The sequence below is a fragment of the Pipistrellus kuhlii genome, unplaced genomic scaffold (genome assembly GCF_014108245.1).
Source record: "Pipistrellus kuhlii isolate mPipKuh1 unplaced genomic scaffold, mPipKuh1.p scaffold_m20_p_5, whole genome shotgun sequence".
NCBI lineage: Eukaryota > Metazoa > Chordata > Mammalia > Chiroptera > Vespertilionidae > Pipistrellus > Pipistrellus kuhlii.
Window position 1 is genome coordinate 22,661,932 of NW_023425551.1, and position 22,467 is coordinate 22,684,398.

Consider the following 22,467-nt stretch of genomic DNA (forward strand, 5'->3'; position numbering starts at 1 on the left):
TTGCTTTTCCTTATGTGTCCTGGTTCCTTCTAACCTTAAAATTCTGTGTGGAACAATTATATGAATGAACTTGGAAGCAGATGATTCCCTAGTCAAGCTTTCAGATAAGACCTCAGCATTAGCTAATACCTTCTTCGCAGTCTTGTGAGAGACAGTGCACTAAGCTGTCTTAGTGCACTAAGCTCAGATCCCTAAACCTAAGGACTGTGAAATAATAAATGTTTTTGCTTAACAAAAAAAAGTCTATGCGTCGAACTTAAGTTGCCTTGAGGCAATCTGGCGTAATAGACACTGGTGTGAAGTGCAGGTTTGTAGGCGGTTTGTGCAGACCTCACATCTCTGAGTCCCATTTCCCTATCTGTCATATGAGAGGACCTCCAGTTTCCCTTAAGTGCTACAATTCAATGTCTCTATTAATCATACTGTTTATTTATCAAAATAAACACTGATAAAAGTCACAAGAGGAACACACCCTGGATTTTCAAGCCTTTGGATGTGGTGGCAGTGCTCCAGCTTCCTTTCTGCACATAGCTGTGCTCAAGTGCTCCTCTACCTCTTTTGTTCCACCCTATAGTTCTCTATCCCTAGCCTATCAACGTTACGTAATTTTGGGCACTTTTGTGTGTGGCCTCTGCCTGTTTGTGTGTGTCCATGTGCATGTTTGCTGTTCAAGCTGGGCTGCTCTAGCTTTGAACATATATACATCTCTGGCTCATAGTATGTCTCTAGCATTTTGTGGATTAACTCTGCCAGTACACGAGGGGAAGGGAACGACTTTTCAAGTGTGAATCCTTTTTCTCTCTTATCTTCAGGAAGGTCCAGATCCCTTTGCCAAGCAGAGCCTTTTAGGGGGGCACTCAAGTCCAGGCAGTGGACTTTCCCCAATGAGTAGATTTGCATTTGCAAATCAATGGTGCTGGGGGAAAAAATGTTATCTAAACATCTTCCCAGCCCCTTGTTAATATCCCTTCTCCTCCTTCTCCTTCCCCTTCCAGATTTTGAAAGAAAGCATGACTTATTCAGCTTTACCCCCAACCTCCAGTAAGACAGCAGTGTGTGTGCACTCAGGTAGCAGGGTTCCAGGCCAAAGTGTGGACCAGGCCGTTTGTCACTAGTCCTGCCAAGTTTGGCTTTCCCACTCTCAGACCCTTGAGGGTGTTTCCACATGACAGCAACCCCCCCCCGCCCCCCCCCCCCTCCCGCTAGTTCTTTCTAGAAGGGATTTGAATAATTCAAATCAAGGGCAATGGCAAAGATTTAAAGCTTTACCAGTCCCTAGGGGTATTTAGATGCATTTAAACGGAAGATAAAATTCTAAGCTAAAAGTAGGAAACCTCTGTGCAACTAAGGGTGTGTGCGGTGGTGGTGGGCATAGAGATACTGAAATGCTGCCTGCTAAGCCACGTCTTAAAGCTGGTCTTCTTCATTCTTGGGTGGAGAGGGGTGTGAGGGGGCACTCAACCCTTGTATCCCCCTATCCCCGCAGAGACCAAGAGATGGGATGATGGTTTAGTGCGGCTTGAGTGTGCTCTGAAGGCAGATGGACTCTCCACTTCTGAAAGAGAGGGGAGAGAGAGGAAAGGCCTGAGGAGAGAGGAGAGGAGAATAGAGAGGTGAGGAGACATGGGGAAAGTAGGGGAGAAAAAAAAAAAGGGAAGAGCAGAAAAGGAAGGGTCAAAAAAGTAAGAGAAGCTGGGGCTTGGCGGAGGGGTCCCCAGGGCTGACTTGGGTGGGCTGGGCGCAGCACCCAGGGGCAGGGAGGAGATGCCCACATTGCCGCCTGCTCTCTGAACCTCTCATTTCTTGCAAGGAGGGTCCCTGGGCTCCCGGCTCCCTGCTTTTGGGCCTGGAGCCACTCTCCCACCCGCACTCGGCCCCTGCAGCGCTCTCCCCACAGCCCTTCCAGGCAGCGCCTCTCTGCGGCTCGCTTTCTGGGGATCCTGGGTGGGGCACTGCCCTGCGGGTCGGTCCGGCCTCCCAGCGCCCAGGCCCGGGCCGCCCCGGGTCCCCCCGAGGCTCCATCAGACGCCGCGCGCCCCCGGGGCAGCCGCACCTGAGCCCCGGGACGGCCCTGCGCGGGCTCCGGAAGCGCGGGCGGAGTGCCGGGCCCGAGCCCGCGGGGGGACCGGCCGCCCGGGGACCACGTGCTGCGCCGGCCGCGGGGGCGAGGCGGCCCGCCGGACCCTCCACCCGCCCACGCGCTCCCTCCCGCCCGCCCTACCCGGCCCGGCCACGCAGCGCCCGCCGCCGCCCCCGCCGCCTCGCCCGCCCGAACTTTCTGCAACTTCTCCGCCGAGAGGAACCTGCGCTCCGCCCGCCCCGGACGCCGCGAGCCGCGCTTGGACTTGGACTCCGCGCCGCTGCCTCCCACCTGGCGCCGCCCCGAGCGCGGCGGCGAGGCTGCTGCGGGGCGCCCCCCGTCCCTCCCGGAGGAGCGGGAGCCTGAGCCGGGTCCGGGGATCTCCTTTGGGGAGCCGGGGAGCCGGGAGCAGCGGAGCCGGGGGCACCCGGAGGATGACCGCGCGGCCCCTGGGGACATCCGCGCAGTGATGCCAACATGTAAGTCTCACCCGTCGTGGTCCCAGATGCCGTCATCCCTTTACCTGTGCACCCCCACTCCCCACCCCGCCCCCCTCCGCCTGCAGGGCCCGGGTGAGGGCGGCCGCTGTATGGACCACAGAAACCGGTTTGTCTTCAGATCGCCCCCAGGCGCTGCGGAAGGAGCCAGTGTTGCCGGACAGAGCGGGGACATTGTGTGTGTGTGTGTGTGTGTGTGTGTGTGTGTGTGTGTGTGTGTGTGGCTTTTTTTTTTTTTCCCCAGGGAGAGGTAAACCTCCTATTTGAGCGGCGTGAAGCATAATAAAAAAGGGCAGGGCTTCAAGAATGGGGAAAGCGGCGTGTTTTCGATTCAAACTGAACAAGGAATAACAGGCCGGGCTCCTGGGTGCGTCTGTCTGTCCGTCCAGGGGCCTCGCTCTGCCAAGAAAGCGCTCTCCTGGATCAACACCTGGGGCTTGGAAGGTACTGGTATGCCGAGAAAAATGTTGACTTTACACATTGTCACCCTGGCCTGGAGGAGTTATTCTTGGATCTTTGGGTTAGTCAAATGGTTTTTTAAAAACAGAGGCCAGAAAAGGATCTTGGTTGAAATTGGTAGATTTAAAAAGTCTTTAAGGAATGTGTCCTTTATGGGATGGGATCTGTATGTGTGTGTTGGGGGGATTTGTATAGAATTAGAAGCGTGGGGGAGGGTCCGGGACAAAGAGAAGGTTATAATAATGGGTTTTGTTTCTATGGAAGTATCATCTAAGTGGTGAGCTGCCTCGGAGCAGCCCTGCAGAAGGGCCACCGCGCACCGCCTGCCCGTCCAGAGAGGGGAAGGAAAAAAAAGGAATGTTGTTCTCAAAAGAGCCAGGCTTATTTTTGTGGCCAACTCAGAAGTTACTTTTTCTTGTAATATGTAATTTTACCCCTGGTGTTTTATTTAACCTTGGGCGGACACCCTGATAGACTTTTTTTTCTCCCTCCCACTGACTAAGATACAAGAGTTTCTAGAAATGTCACCTTGCCTCCCCCAACTACTGGATCCTTGTTTATTTCCATTTAAATGTCCTCTTTCTTTTACTACCTGCAAAAATACATACTCGCTCAGGCCCTGTCTTTCCCTTTCTTTGCACCTTCACCTCCCAGTCCCCCTAGTACCCATTTTTAAAATAGGAGCAAGAGCTATGCCCGCAAGCCGAGTAGTCTGGAGCCCTGTTCCTGGTAGTGGCCAGTATAGTTAGAAGGGTACTACTTATTTTTATTAAAATTGCATGTGAAGTCATTCTTCACCTGTGAGCTTTCAAGTTTCATTTACGCCAGTGGAATCGTTAAGGTATAGACTGCATTTATTTTGGGATAAAGCCAACAGTCTCCTATAAGAGTTGTTCTCATACAAAGGTGACACATTTTTAATAAATGTGTTTGTTCTAAACCTCAGTTTTTCCTGAAAGTATGGTAGGTATTTTAACAGCAGCTATTGGTCTAGCTTACTTTCAGCTTTCCTAGGTTATGCACATCTTACGGGGGGAGAAAAGCATGTTATACATAAAAATAAAATATAAGTACCAATTTTTTGAAATGAAAAGATGTGAAAATGATCAACAGGTAATGGTCAAATGTCCTGATTATGAAATGAAGTTATGTGGTCCATTTGAATTTGCACATGATTTAAAAATCGTATGTCATTATAGAGTGAAAGCATGAATATTTAATCATGTAAAATATAGAATTTAGTATGTTGATTTTGAGTTCTTTATTGAGCTGTTTTGGCTGAAAGTTTTTTTTTATTTCTTGACAGATAACTGTTTCTTTTTTTCTTTTTCTTTTTTCCATTTTGTTGTTTATAATCCACATGGAATGGTGATGCTCTGATTCTTTTTAGATAATAGTATGTTAGAACATATGGCAATAACACCACCCTTTCCGATGTAAATAATTCTACTGTCTTCTTGAAAAAGTTAAAATGAGAAGCAAACTCTATTCCCTTTAAAATTTTAATAGATTCGAGTATACAAACTAATTATATTTTCTGCTTACTACTTTTGGAGAAAGAGTATTTATATGTTGTTACACAAATTCTGAAATTGTGGACTTTTGAGAGTATATTTTGGAGTTGTAGGGACTGCATGTTTCTCATAGCCTAAGGAATTTAGTAGGTTTAACAAGACTTGCATTACTTGGTCTCAAGCTGCATGAAGCTACTGTTCCATTTATGGCTTATATAAATTACATGACATTGTGCTTTTCCAATGTGAATGGTGAATGAGGCTATTGTCTCTTGGCTTATGGGAAATATTAGAAGCTTGTAGTTTTACTGCCTAACGGGACACGTCACTCTGATTTCTGGAAATGATGATTTGAAAGAGAATCAGTTTATATATTAAAAATAAACTTACAAATGCTTCCTTAAACCTGAACATCTTTTTAACTGCCCATTTCTTCCAGAGTTTATATTTATGATGGGCTGATTAAAAGTTTCTAAATACAATTTAGATTTTAGACTAAATAGAAAAAGGCTTTGTTCAATGTGTGTGGCATGCTTGGGCAAAAACTATATCTTTCCATGTTCATATCCAATTGTATGACTATTACATTATCTACATTGGATGCATACTGAGGAGATAGCATTTAAGGGCATTTCGATTGTAACTAAAAATACCAATAAAACTTAAGTGTGGCTACCTGAGTACTGGCCTACTTTACTTTATGGGCATTACTCAGGATGGAAGTATTCCGTTTTCTTCAAGTTTTACGGTATTTAAAACATTTGTAGCAAGCATGACAAAGGTTTAACATGTTTAGTATAGAATTGGTAAAATAAATTACAAATCAGTAAGAAAACCATTTATATCGTAACAGAACACTATACAAATAACTTCAACATTCCAATCCAAATAAGGGAAATTCAAATGAGACACTTATTCTCCCATCCAAGTACTAACCAGGCCCGACCCTGCTTAGCTTCCGAGATCAGACGAGATCGGGCGCGTTCAGGGTGGTATGGCCGTAGACTAAATGAGACACTTATTCTATCAAACTGGCAATGATTTACTCAATAGCGATGAATGTGTCATAAGATAAACATTGATACACTTCAGCGTAAATGCACAGGTGTGTATTTAACTGTATTCAGAAATAATTTTAAGCCTACAGAAAAGTTGCAAGAATAGTACAGAGAACACCTGTATGCTTTTTACACGGAATCTCTTATAAATATTCACATCATTTATTTTATCACTTTCCTTTCTCTCTTCTTCCCTCCACCCTCTACACACACACACACACACACACACACACACACACACACACAATTTTCTTTCCAAAACATCTGAGAGTAAGTTACATATATCAGGGATTTAGAGTTACTTCTTTTTCTTTCTTTCTTTTTTTTTTTTAAAATATATTTTATTGATTTTGTACAGAGAGGAGGGAGAGAGATAGAGTTAGAAACATCGATAAGAGGGAGTCATCCATCAGCTGCCTCTTGCACACCCCCTACTGGGGATATGCCCACAACCAAGGTACACCAAGGTACATGCCCTATGACCGGTATCGAACCTGGGACCCTTCAGTCCCCAAGCCAACGCTCTATCCATTGAGCCAAACCGGTTTCGGCTAGGGTTACTTTTGAATTGAAAATTTTATATTTGTAGGTTCACATGCAGCTGTAAGAAATAATATCGATAGATCCTTTACCCAGTTTCTCCCAATGGTTACATTTTGCTCCAGCTTAATATCACAACTGCATGTACTCATGTATGTGTGTGTGTGTATTTCTCAAAGGTGCCTTTTAATTTCACCTATGATACAAGCCAGTTATGCATGTTATAGCTCAAGTAAGAGCCAAGATTTGTACAGATTTGAAGGATAAACCCTCCCCCCTTTTTTAAACATGATAATCCCAACGAATAAAAATATTAAGTAATAGAATAGCACCTCCCTTTTCATTCATTGCTTAGATTCAGGAACATGATCTTTAACCAGAAGAAGAAATACAATTAGAAGCAGACTTGAATAAACCAAATTTCCATTTTTTTCACTCTGGAAAAGTTAAGGCATGCTCTATGCTACTCCTCATATTCCTTTATGAAAGGGTTTGTCATGGAGATTCATTTGGGACATGGAGAATGACGTTAATTCTAATTATTGCTGATATTAATAGACCTAGTAGCATATCAATTTCTCCACTAATTTAAATATTTATTCACTAATTTCTCTTTAAACTGTGATGTTTAAAGGAGCCAGTAGGAGCAAATAGATGAAAGATGGTTGGTTTTTTAGATGATTTCAGTGATGAATTTGGATTAAATCATGTCCACCAAGGGTAATATCCACCTTTAAAACAATTAGTATGAAAGAATTAAGTTTTCAAGCTTCCTGAGATAGGACTCAAGCATATTGTATTTAGTAACCTTTACTGGTAGAAAAGGATAATCGATTTTGCAATGGAGGTAATTTGCTTTTCAAAATGACAGGTGAGTTGGAAGTCAGGTGACATGGGGGCAGGGGAAGTGTTTTGGTTCTGTAACCACCGATTTTTTTCTTGGGCAAGTGGTCTATCATTATATAGTTCTTTCACCTGTGAAATGATAGGTTTTATTGTGTGATTTTTAGATTCTTTTCAGATTATAAAGTCTGTGACTCTCTTCTACTGAAAAATATCCTTGCATTCCTCAATAGAACTTGGAGGTCACAAATCAAGTGACTCAGATTGTACTATTTTTTTATTTTATTTTATTTTTTGTAGTTTTTACTTAGAACCCTAGTAACCCTGTTTGGGATTTTCCATTCTTGTGAGAAAATTATTTAAACCTCAGGGATGTGTCTTTGCTAAATGATCCCCTGAGAAGACACAGTGCTTTCCTTCCTCTGTTCTATTCTTAATTTATTTGTTTCTGTTCTTCAGTAAACAGTGAAGTGGACGAAAGTTGGCGTGTCATATGGTTTATGTTTGGTTACCAGTACTTGCCCTGTCCTGCATTCGTTTTCTGTGCAGCGTGGTGGAGGCTTCAGAACTGGAATGCATCAAGCCCTGGGTTGTCTGACAGGGCTGCAGGCAGCTTTTGTAAAACAACTTCAGGTTTGGACACGGAACCCATAAATGTCACAACCTTTTATAGTTGAAGAAAGTTGTGTGAGCACGCGAAATAAACAGGATTGAGTGTTGCCAAGTTAATGAATGTAATTCACTGAGTCCTGTTCAGAGAGCATTTGAACTGAAAAGGGGTCATACGTCACATATCGATAGGGAATTGTCACATGCGACAGAGGTTAAGAAGCCGGGTGTTCTCCCGGGTATTCACTTGGGCATTCTCCCTTCTATTAATATCTGACAAGCCAAGCTGGAGTGGTCTGCTCTGGGCTTCAGATTCCTCCTCTGTGAAATGAGGAGGTTATAGTTCACCTTTGGTCCTCTCAGATCTGAACTTCTTTGGATATAGAATTGTCCTTTTGTCTTAGAAGCACATTCATTCATCTTCAGCATGAATGGGAAATACCTCATTCATCCAGTATCAATGGGAAATGGACACATTCATCCAAGTGAGTGAGTTTTCCACGTGACAGAAGTTTATCATTTACCCTTTTTAAAGTCCTTACTAAGTGCCAAGTCGTGCCAACACTAGCTCTTTTTGGTGGATAATTGGAAGAGAAAATAGGCTTAGAGTTTTGCCTCGCAAACCACACAGTAAATAGAAGCTCCAAAGTGTAACTCTGTGATAGCCTACAGTTCACATCCATTATGATGATGATGACTTTCTCTACTAGATTGCTTCTCATAAGCAGTAGCACTGCTCTTAATTTCAAACATTTTGGATGGATGTGTTTGAAAACATACCGTTCATACAAAAAAAAAAATCTTTAGACCTTAAACTTTTCCTTCATTTAGAATTTCCATTAGGAGCTGTATGATGCTGGTAATTCTAGTTTGGTGAATATAAAATCATGGCATGAATATGAGACACTACTTGAAATGTTTGTATTCAAGGCCCAATGAATCATGTATTTTATTTTTTTTATCATATGAACCATGAAATCAGTTCTTTGGTGTTCGCTTATAGTATTAATCCCGTTATCCATTCTTACTTTAAGTATTTTCTTTTGATTTTACCATTGACAGAATAACCACATTTATATTAGTATGCCTGGGCTGATGGTAATAAAATAATAGCTAATACTTATTGACTGCTTACTGAGCGTCAGTCACTGTCCTTAAAAGACATGATCTGACTTAATCATCCAACAACTCTATGGATTAAATTCCATTGCTGTTCCTAACTTGCAGATGAAAAAGAGGAGATACAAGTGGTCAGGTAAATTTCCCAAAAGCTATATAGTTTATTAGTAGCAAACCAAGGTCCACCTGAGTCTAGGGTATGTTCTTTTTGATGGTCTCTAACTGAAAAATACAGATTTAAAATGCATGCTTGAGACAAGTGCAAGAATCATTTGATGTCTCTTTTTGCTTGAGTATTTATTTCTCTTTCCACTTTTCTGGTATCCTGTTTAGTATTATATATATTTTCTACAGATGAACCACCTTCAGGTAAAGAAAGTATCACAGTTGACCTTTGAGCAATATGGGTTGGAACTGCTTGGGTCCACTTCTATGCCGATTTTAAAATAAATATATACAATCAGTCCTTCGTATCTCTGGTGTTCCATCTGAGGATTCAACCAACTTATATAGAAAACAGTATTTTTCATCTGAGGTTGGGAATCTGAGGGTGCATAAGGTCTACTGGAAGCATTGTTCCACACCAGGTTATATAAGGAACTTGAGCATCTGTGGATTTTGGTATCATTCCAAGGTACTAGAACGAATCTCCTAAGGTTCCTAAGAGACGACTGTGGTTAAGATTTTTGGGAGTCATAAGTTACGCATGCATTTTTGACTACACAGTCAGCAGCACCCCTACCCTCCTGGGCTGTCCAAGGCTCAACTGTACTGTGTCCCTAGGTGTCTTATTAGTTGCCACTCTTTTTAGAAGTAAAATGACCCTCAAATATCACTTACAACCAAAGTAACTAACTCTTTTTGGGGAGTTAAGATCTGGAGATTTCTTATTACTACTTATGTATCCTCTTGCTTTGTGACTGTCTTGTCACTAGTCCATTTAGGGTCTCCTTTGGTGACTGACTTTTATACTTGCTGCCCCTTCACTGATTTGCCTCTTTCGATGGGGTTGAATCAATGAAAAATATCAAACCACTATTTTGAGCAAAGATAATATGGTTGTCATTGTCTAAGTCATTATTAAGCATGATTTTGAGTTTAAAGACAAGACCATTAGACGGAGAATTATTTGAGAGTTTTCAAAGCACCGCCCCTCAATGTAATGTCATTTACTAGTTTTTGTAATACATTGATAACTAGATGAAGACATTACTCATTTTGGACAGTAATGATTCCTTGCTTTTTTTTAAGGGGCAATTTAATTTAATTTTAATTGTTCCCATTTGTGAGGGAGCAGATGTTATACAATGAAAATATTTTCTTAAAGTTCGAATTTCTGGAAGATTATAGGGGACGTTGATATTAATTGTCCTCTTGCCACCTGGATGGTCATATGATGCTAAACTCTCAAGCTGAAATTGCTTTATTTATTTATTTTTAATATATTTTATTGGTTTTTTTTACAGAGAGGAAGGGAGAGAGATAGAAAGTTAGAAACATCGATGAGAGAGAAATATCGATCAGCTGCCTCCTGTACACTCCCCACTGGAGATGTTCCTGCAACCAAGGTACATGCCTTTGACCAGAATCGAACCTGGGACCCTTGAGTCCGTAGGCAGACGCTTTATCCACTGAGCCAAACCAGTCAGGGCTGAAATGGCTTTATTTATTTATTTATTTATTTATTTATTTTTAAATTTTAATTTATTTTATTTTATTTTTTTAAATATAATTTATTGATTTTTTACAGAGAGGAAGGGAGAGAGATACAGAGCTAGAAACATCGACGAGAGAGAAACATCGACCGGCTGCCTCTTGCTCACCCCCTACCGAGGATGTGCCCTCAACCAATGTACATGTCCTTGACCAGAATCAAACCTGGGACCTCTCAGTCCGCAGACCAACGCTCTACCACTGAGCCAAACGGGCTTTGACTATTTATTTATTTTTTTAATATTAAATTATTATCTGTGTACATATTTTAACATTCACCTCCTCCTGTACATACCCTCCTCCCCAGAGTTGAAATTGCTTTATTTTTAATGTTATTTTTTAATTATGTGACTATTTCCCCATGTTCATGCAGAGATCACCTATTATATATTCTGTGAAAAAAGAAGGTGCTACCAGGTATCAAGTGAAATAAATGTTTTGTTTTTTTTTTCCTTTTGCCTAATTAGCATAAAGGAGGTGATTAGTTCATCACTGTTATTTAGAAGCATGACTGAAAAAGGTTTCTTTTTGGTGGTTCATGCTGGAAACCTATACTTTTACTGTGATTGTCCTAATGTTTTATTGAATGCTGAGGGCCCTGATTGTTGCATTCTTCCATTGTAGGATGTTTCGCTCAGGTCGAATGTGGAGCTGTCATTGGAAGTGGAAGCCAAGTTCCCTTTTGTTCTTATTTGCTATATCTATTGTCTGTGTTCCTCACTCAGGTAAGATTGTTTTTTTTTCCTGAAGCCCCCAATTTAATAATTGTCTTCAGTTTCAGAGTACTCTCTGTGTAAGTAGCCTCAACTTTATTTGTTGTAATACAACCCCCCCCCCCCCATCTCTATCCTTAAGGCTTTTTTTGCCTATTCTCTCTCATTCCTCTCTGAATTTTGTGTGGATAGTATTACTTTGATCATAGTTTTATTTTCTAATGAGTATATTTTTTAAATTATCATTGCATTTATTTTATAATAGCTCTATTTATTTATCTAGCTTGTGTTGAGTGATGAGATAGCTACATATCTGACATTAAAAATGTACTAGCTGTTCTACTATTGAATAAATATACAGTACTTAGTTTTTCTCTTTTCTCAAGTTTTTAGGTACTTATTTATAGAAAGTATAGACTTTGCTATTTTTATTTGTCCTGATTTTATTGCCAAGGGTGAGACAGAGGTTTGAAATTAAGCTATTAGACCATGAAGTTTATTTAGTTGAGTTAAAATGATATTAAAAAGTTATTTGCAGTATTTTTGGAATTAAAATATCTAATTTTTCCAATTACCTTTTTTTTTCTGAAATAAGATTATTTTAGCTGTTGTTGAAAGCTAAATTTTCCATAAACATCTAATTATATAAATGAGCCAGTCAATGTGAATGATGTTTTTGAAAGTAAACTGCTTTTTTATTATCTGATTTTGTTACTGAGCAAACTACACTTCTCTTAATTCATTTTATTTTATTCATCTTTTGCTGCTTTATTAAGTTTATATTTTTCTTTTGAATAAAATCATTATTCATGAAATTTATATACTAATTGCTTGGATTTAATCAAGATTTTATACATTCTATAATTATAATATATCTGCATATTATTATAAATAATACATCTAATAAATCACATAAATAGGTTATCTGTTAAAATTGCTTACTTATAGATCAAGAAATTTAACCTGCAGTGAATATATAAGTACTGTTTTATAGTCATCAGTTATTTTAAGAGTCTCAGCTGCTTGCTTGGAAAATACCTGGCACTTTTTTAATAGTTTCAAAACAAAACTTATCTTTGAGTGTTTTGGGGTTTTTTTGCTTTTTTTGTTTCAATTTCATTACAAAGTCGTTCTTTCTATTATGTTTTTTGCCAGAATGAGGAAATGAACTTGTAAAGGAATCTGAAAATTACATGTATATTGGTCTTTTCTGATGTACACAGTGTTGAACAAATTGTTAACTTTCAAAAGTGATGTTCCAAGAACCAATTCCATGATATAAAATTATGAGATTAAAATTAGTTATAGTCTGTTTAGTTTTTTTTATTGTTTAAAGTATTATAAATAGTAGTACATATATCTCCACATTGTAGTCATTTTCTCCACGTTGACCTCCCCCTAGCCTCCTCATCCCCTGGCACATGCCCTCACATCCTCCCCCCAGTTTCTGTGTCCATTGGTTATGCTTATATGCATGCATACAAGTCCTTTGGTTGATCTCTTACCCACCCAACCTTCCCCTGCTTTCCCGCTGAAGTTTGACAGTCTGTTCGATACTTCTTTGTCTCTGTATCTATTTTTGTTCATTAGATTATGATGTTCTTTATATTCCACAAATGAATGAGGTTATGTTATATTTATCTTTTTCTGACTGGCTTATTTTGCTTAGCATAATAAGGTCTATCCAGGACTATCCATGCTGTTGTAAATGGTAAGAATTCCTTCTTTTTTACAGCATAGTATTCCATTGTGTAGATGTACCACCATTTTCTAATCGACTCATCTGCTGATGGGCTTTAAGGCTGTTTCCAAATCTTAGCTATTATAAATTGTGCTGCTATGAACATAGAGGTGCATATATACTTTCTGATTGGTGTTTCTGGTTTCTTGGGATATATTCATAGAAGTGGTATTACTGGGTCAAATGGCAGTTCCGTTTTTAATTTTTTGAGGAAACTCCATACTGTTCTCCACAGTGGCTACACCAGTCTGCATTCCCACCAGCAGTGCACAAGGGTTCCTCCGCATTCTTGCCAGCACTTGTCTGTCTTTTGTTAATTTGTTGATGGTAGCCATTCTGACAGGTGTGAGATGGTATCTCGTTGTTGTTTTGATTTGCATCTCTCAGATGACTAGTGACTTTGAGCATTTTTTCATATGTCTCTTGGCCTTCGGTATTTCCTCTTTTGAAAAGTATCTATTTCAGTCCTTTGCCCATTCTTTGATTGGATTGTTTATCTTCCTTTTGTTAAGTTGTATGAGTTCTGTGTAAATTTTGGAGATTAAACCCTTATGGAAGATAACATTGTTAAGTTAGTTCTCCCATGCAGTGGGCTTTCTTTTTGTTTTGTTGATGATTTCTTCTGCTGTGCAGAAGCTTTTTATTTTGATGTAGTCCCATTTATTTATTTTCTCCTTACTTTCCATTGCCTGAGGAGCTGTATTGGCAAAGATATTGCTACGACAAATGTCTCCTATTTTGCTGTCTATGGATTCTTCTAAAATTGTTATGGTTTCCAGTCTTAATAGCTACAATCAAAACTTGATGGAAGGTTTCAACAGTAGACTAGGAAAAGTGGAGGGCCAAATATGTTTCATTTTTGTTAGGTCACGGCATTTGTACATTTCCAAGCCCTCTTTAAACTTTATATTGGGATATTTATTTTAAATGTCAACTTTTTAATTGATATATGCACATTCATTATTTTAGTCACTTGAATAAATGAAATAAAACATATTTTAGACTAATTCAAAGGAATCAACTATGTTGGAAATAGGAGAGAGGGATAAGAAAGCACCAAGGGTACAAAATTTAAAGAGGCATTCATTCTCAACGTCATAGGAATCAAAGTACTTAAATATATGTTTTTAAGTTACTGTTTCACACAATAAACCTCCTTTAACAATTTCTTTAAGTAGCCAACACTTTATATGCACCAGGTAATAGTACTTTGTGATGGACAGTTAATGTGTTTACTCATAATTTAGTATAGTTAAAATATTGCATATTAAAGCTTTAGATAGATCTAGTTTTCAAAGCCCTATCTTTAAATCATAGTGTAACACCACTATATTTTCAAGAACATGTAGTGCTTAACTGTGATGGCATTTCTCTATATGTCAATTTATTGACATCTAAAATAAATATCCCAATATAAAGTTTAAAGAAGGCTTGGAAATGTACAAATGCCGTGACCTAACAAAAATGAAATATATTCGGCCCTCCGCTTTTCCTAGTCTACTGTTGAAACCTTCCATCGAGTTTTGATTGTAGCTATTAAGACTGGAAACCATCACAATTTTAGAAGAATCCATAGACAGTAAAATAGGAGACATTTGTCGTAGCATACCATTTGACTTTTTTCATTTCTCTGGATGACCCTTAGGTGAGCTTACTGAGTCTAGTAGCTTTAAATGGCATCTTGACGTCAATGTCTGCTCAATCCATATCTTTGACCCTGGTCTCTTCCTGGACCTTGGAGTCACCTCTTGGGTTGCTTAACCTCATGTACACTTGAATATATATAGTCTTCAAACTTCACGTGTGCAAACAAGATTCCTGATTCCTCTCTCTTAACTGCTCCACTCTCAATCCTTACAGTCCAACCTACGATCCTGCCCTCACTATTTTCTAGACCCATTGGCCTTTCTATTCCTTCACCATGCCTTCTGGACCCTCTTCTTCCTTATCTGCAAACACTTGGTTCTTTTTTGATACCTAGGTCTTAATTACTGTCACCTCAGATAAGCCTTCCTGTCCCTCAATTCAAAGGAGCTCAGTACTAAGCTTTAGTGACAGTCTGCAGATTTTGTTTGCCTTCTTGGTTGTTAATGTCTTGTTAATTTGACTTTGACAGCCAGGTTGGAGGGTTGGCAAAACCTTTATGATGGTTAAGATTGACATTTAGTTCAGCTGCTTATCAATTAGAATCTTGTTGTGTAATTTGGATACTATCCATAGTTGAATCCATACAACAGAAATGCGGTGTTAACTCTCCTGGTAGGTAAATTAAGATTTTTATTTTCACAGGGCATTTACAAAGCAAATAGTATATAAGGGTTGTGTCCTTAGGGGTTTTAAAAAGAAATGTAGAAAAAGAACATGGTGTCTCTTGACAAGAGATGAATTTAACTTTTAATACAAGCTCCAATAAAATAACAGATGGATATTTCAGCTGATTTTGTGAAGTGCACATTACAAAGCCCGATTGATTTTTACTCCCTAGCTTGACAATATTTAGAACGGTTGATAACATATATTAATAGTATCTAAGTTGCTGGGAAAGGGGCAAACACTAACACTGTTGGTTCTGTCTTTTGGGAAAGTAATTGGCAGAATTCTTTTAAAAAGTAAGGATGTGTACTTTCTTTGACATCACTCCCTCATGTAGACATCTAAAAAACGTAATACATTTGTAGACAAATATGTGCCAGTATTTTAACTGTAACATTGTAATAGCAAGCCGTTGGTAAATACTCTAATAGTTCGTCAACAAGGAAATAGTTATATAATTTGTTTTTTACATTAATAGCATGACATACTGTGCAGACATTCAAAACAGTGCAGTCAAATTGTGTATATTGGCTTGGGAAAACATTTATGATAATGTTAAAAAGCAAATTGCAGAACAACATGAGATTATCCCAGATTTGTAATAGGTTGTATTACTAAACTGGGGTATGTTATGCAAATATATGTATGAATAAGACTGTGTCAACATGTTAATAAAACATGGAATGATACACAATAGGCTTTACAATGGGTTATCTCATGGGTTAAAATAAAAATCTCAGGGGCATGAGATGGGTTATCTCAAGGTTGGAGTGAGAAAGAGGAAGGCAATGAAACTTTATACAACTGAATTATTTGCCTTTTGACAGTGAGCATGTATTACTTTAATACTCTGGAAAACCCAAAAAATTTTATCTAGCTCTTTGGCTGAAAAAAAAGAAAAAAAAAAAAGAAGAAGCTACATTAAAAAGAATGGCCAGAGACACTGTGATAGTGTATGAATATTACACTTCTCTGTTAGTCACCAAACTGTTACTCTGGCTCTTTCTTCATTTGATAAGAATGCCTGAAAGGTGTTTCAAATAATAACTTCTTTTTATGTAGCATGACACTCCATGACTCTGAAGATGAATGATGATATCTCAAGCAGACAGAGGTTATGACTTCAAGTAGAGTGGGAAACAGCCAGCCAAGAGCCAACGAATTCCTAGGCAACCAGGGGCCTGTTTCCACACAGATAACCTTAGTCATGAGCACTGCGGGGAGGACCCTCCCTCCTCTCCTGAGAAGTGATGATATCAGCAGATTATTTCAGAGCCCACTGTTGTTCTGATGTCTGTGATACATAACTAAAAAAGGGGAAATGTTTCTGGAAGTACAATGTGGCTTGAACTTTGAACTTTCTAGCCCAGAGCACAGCACAGTTCTGGAAGGTGAGTGATTGGGCAGGAGGAACTTTGTGTTTCTTTTTGTTTGTGTCTTCATTTTTCCCTTGTAGAATGAGCAGTTATTTTGTGATATCAATTACATTACAATTGGTATTTAAGTGTTAGACATAATTTTGTACATATGTTTATATTGGACTGAAAGGCTTTCAAATGTATACATAGAAAAATTATCCTTTTATAAATCTGCAAGTGTTTTAGCCATTTTGGCCTTAAAGTGTGCTCAAAATTACCAAACAAATGTATCTGAAAGGTTAAAATAAGATATAATTACACAAACTATTCTTATCAAGTGAGAAAAGAGCCTGAATAATGATTGACTAACAGAAAATTGTAATAGTTAATAATGTTTTTATTTTTTTCAGTCAGGGTCCAAGTGCTCCAAAATATCCTGTCTGAATCTTTCAGCTAAAGGCTGTTGTCCCATTCTGTATGTCAGATTAGATGAGCCAATGCGATTGAATAAAGAAATCATAGAAAGCTGTATACCGAAGACTCTTTGGGGAATCTTCGCTGATAATTTTATTCATATACCTTTGAAATGATCTGAATTTGATGTAGGTAAAAACGAAATCTTACATTAGGGTCATCAACTCAATTCCATAAAAGTGGATTAGGGGTAACAATACCACAATTTCAAATGACTAAGCAGTATAGTGGCGGTTACAGGTGAAGCTGATACCCAGGAGGGGTTGGGAAGAGAGGGTGTCAGCCCCGAGGTCTGCTCTCCACTGGTCAGGTCACACTTATCTCCAGCGTGATTGTCAAGCGGTAGAGTTCATAACAGCTGACTTGGGCAGGTGGATCTGCATGGTGATACAGGCCTCCAGCAATCTGAGGAATGTTCCAGGGCTTCTCAGTCTACACTGTGTTACGTGAAGCCACCGGGGGTGGGTGGACCGCAGCTGTGGACGCGTGTCCTTTGTGTCAGCCACCTTGTTGTTTTCGCGTAAAAATTTTGTTTTTTAAGAGGAAATACTGCCAAATTAAAAAATGAGACAAATGGCATATTTACTTTGGAGTAGTGAAGTCAGTAGGAATAAGCTATAGATATTTGAACACTGGTCATTTGGAAGTAACAGCCTTATTCTGAGTACCTCAGAGAGCAGAGAGAGGGCGATTGAGTCAGTGCTTCACGTTCCAGATGGCGCTCTTAGTAATGGGTTGCCCCAAAATAAAACCAGCTGTCCTTCAAATTCCTCCTCATCACTGGAATCAGGACATGGAAAAGGAATCTTAATAACGAAGAGGAATTTGTACTAAAATCCTTTCTCAGCCTACAGTTAAATCCAAGTGCCAGTGTGTGTGTTATAGAGTCTGTTTTGCACATACACAGAATGCTATAGTGTATATATTTTACCTCAAAAGTTTTACCTTAAAAGTTTCTTCTTTGTGCAATTCCTTTCACTTTTAGCAGGTAACTTTTATGCTGAATTAGAGATTGGGCAGGTAACTTTCTTGGGAAAGATAAACCTGAGGATTCTAGACTGTGGAAGGTACAAAATTTTCTGCCAATTCCAAATAATTCTTTAAGGAATTTTCCTTTTCTTTTCAGCAAGTAGACCATGTGTTCTTTGGCACCACTCTTACTAAGATGGCAAAAGCATAGTATTCAGTAAGTAAAGAGTTTGGAAAAGAACCCCCCAAAAGAGGAAAAGCTAATTTATTTCAGTTTTTTAAAAATATATTTTTTATTGATATTTTTACAGAGAGGAAGGGAGAGGGGCAGAGAGTTAGAAACATCGATGAGAGAGAGACATCAATCAGCTGTCTCCTGCACACACAACCAAGGTACATTCCCTTGACCGGAATAAAACCTGGGACCTTTCAGTCCTCAGGCTGACACTCTATCTACTGAGCCAAACCGGTTTCGGCTTGTTTCAGTTTTAATGTAATGAATAAGTATATTTTACAGGGTGGGACAGCAGGGGAGGTTAGGTGAGAAAATATATTAATCCTACAATGAGCATGGAACCACAATATTAAAACCATCCTTTTTCCTCTACTGAACTAAGACGATGACACACCTGAAAAGAATATGAGGTCATTTGTCACCCTATGGATGATGGCTATCATCAGTTCAGATGAACCTTTTTAACCATTTTTCCGAAAACAAAACATTTTTAGAAAAGGAATAAAGTAGTCCAACAGGGACTACGTTGCCACCATATTTTTATGGTTAAAAAAAAAAAAGTCATTAAATATTTATAGCCAATTTTTAGATAGATTCTTTTTCATAAAATCAGCTTGAATTATGACACTTTGTATGTCAAAATATCTTGGGGTACAGACCTGGCAGGTGTGGCTCAGTTGGTTGGTCATCATCCCGTGTACCGAGGGGTTGCAGGCCCCATTCCCGGCAGCGTGCAGGAGGCAGCTGATCGAATGCTCTGCTCTCACAGAGATAGTTCTCACTCTCTCCCCTTCTGCCTTCTTCTCTCTCTAAATACCAATATAAAATCTTAAAATAATATTGGGGTACAGCCATTTCTAAACCAGCTTCATCCTAAACTTGTGGTGTAGAAATGATACACTTTTTAAAAAATTACAAAATTTTCTTTAAATAATTAAGTGTTATGAGTCAGAAAAGAGGCCTTCTACCTAATATATTCTGCTCCAAGCTTCTTGTTGCTAGTTCAGATAAAGTGTTTACACTAGAGCCCAGGGAAGGGATTGTGCCAACGCACTTAAAATTCAGATTTTTTTCTCTTTATTTTAAAAAAAATTACACTAATCATTATTCTTGATCTGGGCAAAGCTACAAGAATGAGCTAATGCTCACAATTTTTGCAAATCCCCAAACAGGAGGATCTTTTTAGAAGATTCTTTACCTGCTTAAAGATTTTAGGAATATTGTTAAAGTAAAAATGAAAAGAAAAAAAAGAGAACATACTCTGAATGAGAATATTAATCGCTGATTTTAAACACTTGCATAGTTCCTTACTTTACTTATTATTTTTCTTAAATATATGCACAGAAATATGGCATGGATTTGTGTACCAGTGGGGTCCCTTGGCCTGGCCTGTTGGGGGTTTGGGCTGAAATCAGCTCTCCAACATCCTTCGAGGGGTCCCAGGTTGGAAGAGGGTGCAGGCCAGGCTGAGGGACCTCATCAGTGCACAAATCCGTGCACCAGACCTCTAGTTTCAGAATAAAGTTATCTCTAAATGTGCATCCATTTCTTTTTTAAAACTTCAGATATACTTCACATATAACATTATAGTATGCAACCATTTCTTTTTTCTTTTTTTTTCTTTTTTTTAATATATCTTATTGATTTTGTACAGAGAGGAAGGGAGAGAGATAGAGAGTTAGAAACATCAATGAGAGAGAGTCATCGATCAGTTGCCCCTTGCACACCCCCTACTGGGGATATGCCCGCAACCAAGGTACATGGCCTTGACCGGAATCGAACCCAGGACCCTTCAGTCCCCAAGCCGACGCCCTATCCATTGAGCCAAACCGGTCCCGGCTGCAACCATTTCTTATATTCAAAGTGGTGTCTATTTATGGCCCCCACCCATGCTCCAGGCCTCTATCCTATCTAATAAAAGAGTAATATGCAAATTAACCATCACTCTAACACCTAAAATGATTGCCCCCATGTGATCAAAGATCCTGCCCCCATGTGGACATAAGATGACAGCAGGGGAGGGCAATTGGGAGGGACCAGGCTTGCAAGGGAGGGCAGTTGTGGGCAATCAAACGTGCAGGGGAGGGCAGTTAGGGGTGACCATGCTGGCAGAGGAGGGAAGTTGGGGGTGACCAGGCCTGCTATCTAGGATTGTGCTGACAGAGAAGAGGTTTTCAGTAAATGATCATTGTCTGAATCAACTTGCTTTCCTTCTGTGACTTTGGGCATTCTTTAGCAGGATAAGTCCAGCAAATCTGAGGGTTAGGTATTCTTAATCAAAGCCTCCCCCCAATATTATTACAGCAAGTTAAACATTTGTGAAAGCATTATAGTACCTAAAGAACTTACATAGAAAACATACAATTATTATTGCTATTCTTAGAAACTTTTAAAAGCTAAGGCTACATCATTAATATTGTAATAATATTTGAGCATTATGTGTGTGTATCATGTTTTTTTTGTTTGTTTGTTTGTTTGTTTTTACATGTATATCAGCCTCTTTTCAAAGGCCTGCCTATACAGAGCGAAGTCATGGATCTTAGTGTCCAGGAGACCAACATGAGACAAATAGGAAGCAAGGTGATACATGGTCAGAAAGAATTGCAAAGTTTATCAAGGATAATAGCTCTCAGAAAAGTTTTCATGGGGAGGTAATGTCTAAACTGGTTTTTAATGTTTTTAAAACCAATGAGTCAGTCCTTCTATCTTCGTGAAAGACCAGCTATTTGAGAGGACACTTCATAAAATTTTACAATAACTATTTGTGCCAGAAGAAGAAAGTGGTCACTCTAAATGAGTAAATAACCAGAATAGTATATTTATTTTTACTCCATTCCAAGGGCTGAGCTTCTCATTGAAACACAGTTTTCTTAAGTGCCAAACTAATCTCATCACTATTAAAATGTATAGTTAGAAAATAAATATTTTGTTAAAAATATAAAAATGTGATTATCTTGTGAATTTTTTTCCAGCTATCCCCCCCTTTTCTCTTGGGAGATCTTCCCCACATTTATCCCCATGATCACCAGTATCTTAAACTTTTAATCGTGGTTTATACCTTCTCCAGCTAGGTCTACAAACATGTTCAGAAAAAACAGAAATTTCTTTTCAAAACTAACCAAAAATTTCCACCCCCATTAATTGCTTTTCTTCTTCTAGGAAAAATTTCATTTGTCTTTCCCTTCATTTCCGAATATCTTGAAAGAGTAGTCTACATTTGAATTTATTATTTCACCATGCTTAAAAAATAGATTATTCTATTTTGGGGATGCGTTAGGTGTATCACCTTGTGTGTGTAAACAATTATGTTATGATTTTCTAAAGATCTCTTGAGTGGTCTGTGCTTGTCCAAAGGTTTTTATTTTAAAAATTTAATAGATGGAACATATTTGCTGCAATAATATTTGTTATTAGGGGAACAAGAAAACATGTTCTTCATAGACAGTTTTAGGATAAAATTGGGTCACAAAATAAGATGACTAATGATTTAGAATTTAGTCTGTTTACTTTTTTAAGTCCACTTTTAGACTATCCCTTTTTGTTGCAAGGTTTTCATATTCTTCAAAATGACTTTTTGGCTGTCTCTGACTTCTTAGCAGCTTCTATCACTTCTTTGCTTTTTATTCCTCATTTAAATCAGATTTGTATCCTGGTTTGCCTTGGTGGAATCTGTTTCCCATTCCTGTTTCTTTCCTGTGGAAGACTTTTTAATATTCCCATTGTATCTTAAAAACATATAAGACAGTTGTTAGGATATTTAATTCAAAATGGTTGGTTGAAGTGAAACTGAAAGATCTATCTTTATTGTCTGCTCATTATGTGTGTCTGCCTTTACTGTACTTTATATCTGTTATAATTATGTTTGAAATCGCCTTGCACTGGTGATTTTTGGCAGATTCACATTAAAAACTTCGTGGGAAGCAGAGATATATATAAGATAAAAAATTAGTGCTGTAAGCACAAATTATCATTGTTTGGATCAGCACATATGGTTTAACATGCTTTGTTAAAATAGATGTCTTTTAGCTCTTAGGACAGAATATATATATACTAAATTGATTTTGTTATTCATATGGTTATATTTGAAATCTAATAAAATTGATCATGTGGAATTTTGTTTCCCCTATTATGAAAGAAGTTTCTATTTTTTAAAAAGTAAGACCATAGTTACTTTAAAGTATTTTAAATTTTAGTAACCCTAGTTAAAAATGAAATCAGAAAATAGTGATAGG

The 22,467-nt window shown here is 38.6% G+C and overlaps 1 protein-coding gene across 8 annotated transcripts in view; it reads left to right on the forward strand.

The window, feature by feature from the left end:
- Positions 1-2,430: 2,430 nt before the first annotated feature.
- ADGRG6 (adhesion G protein-coupled receptor G6) overlaps positions 2,431-22,467 on the forward strand; it is a 139,267-nt gene continuing 119,230 nt past the window's right edge. For 4 of the 8 annotated variants that reach the window (XM_045572756.1, XM_045572757.1, XM_045572759.1 and 1 more), the window contains exons 1-2: positions 2,825-3,097; positions 11,057-11,157. In XM_045572756.1, coding sequence (XP_045428712.1) covers positions 3,030-3,097; positions 11,057-11,157 — 169 coding nt within the window. In that variant the 5' untranslated portion in view covers positions 2,825-3,029. Of the gene's footprint in view, positions 2,560-2,824; positions 3,098-11,056; positions 11,158-22,467 lie in introns of those variants that run through there. The other 4 variants (XM_045572758.1, XM_045572761.1, XM_036414275.2 and 1 more) reach the window with 3 other exon arrangements.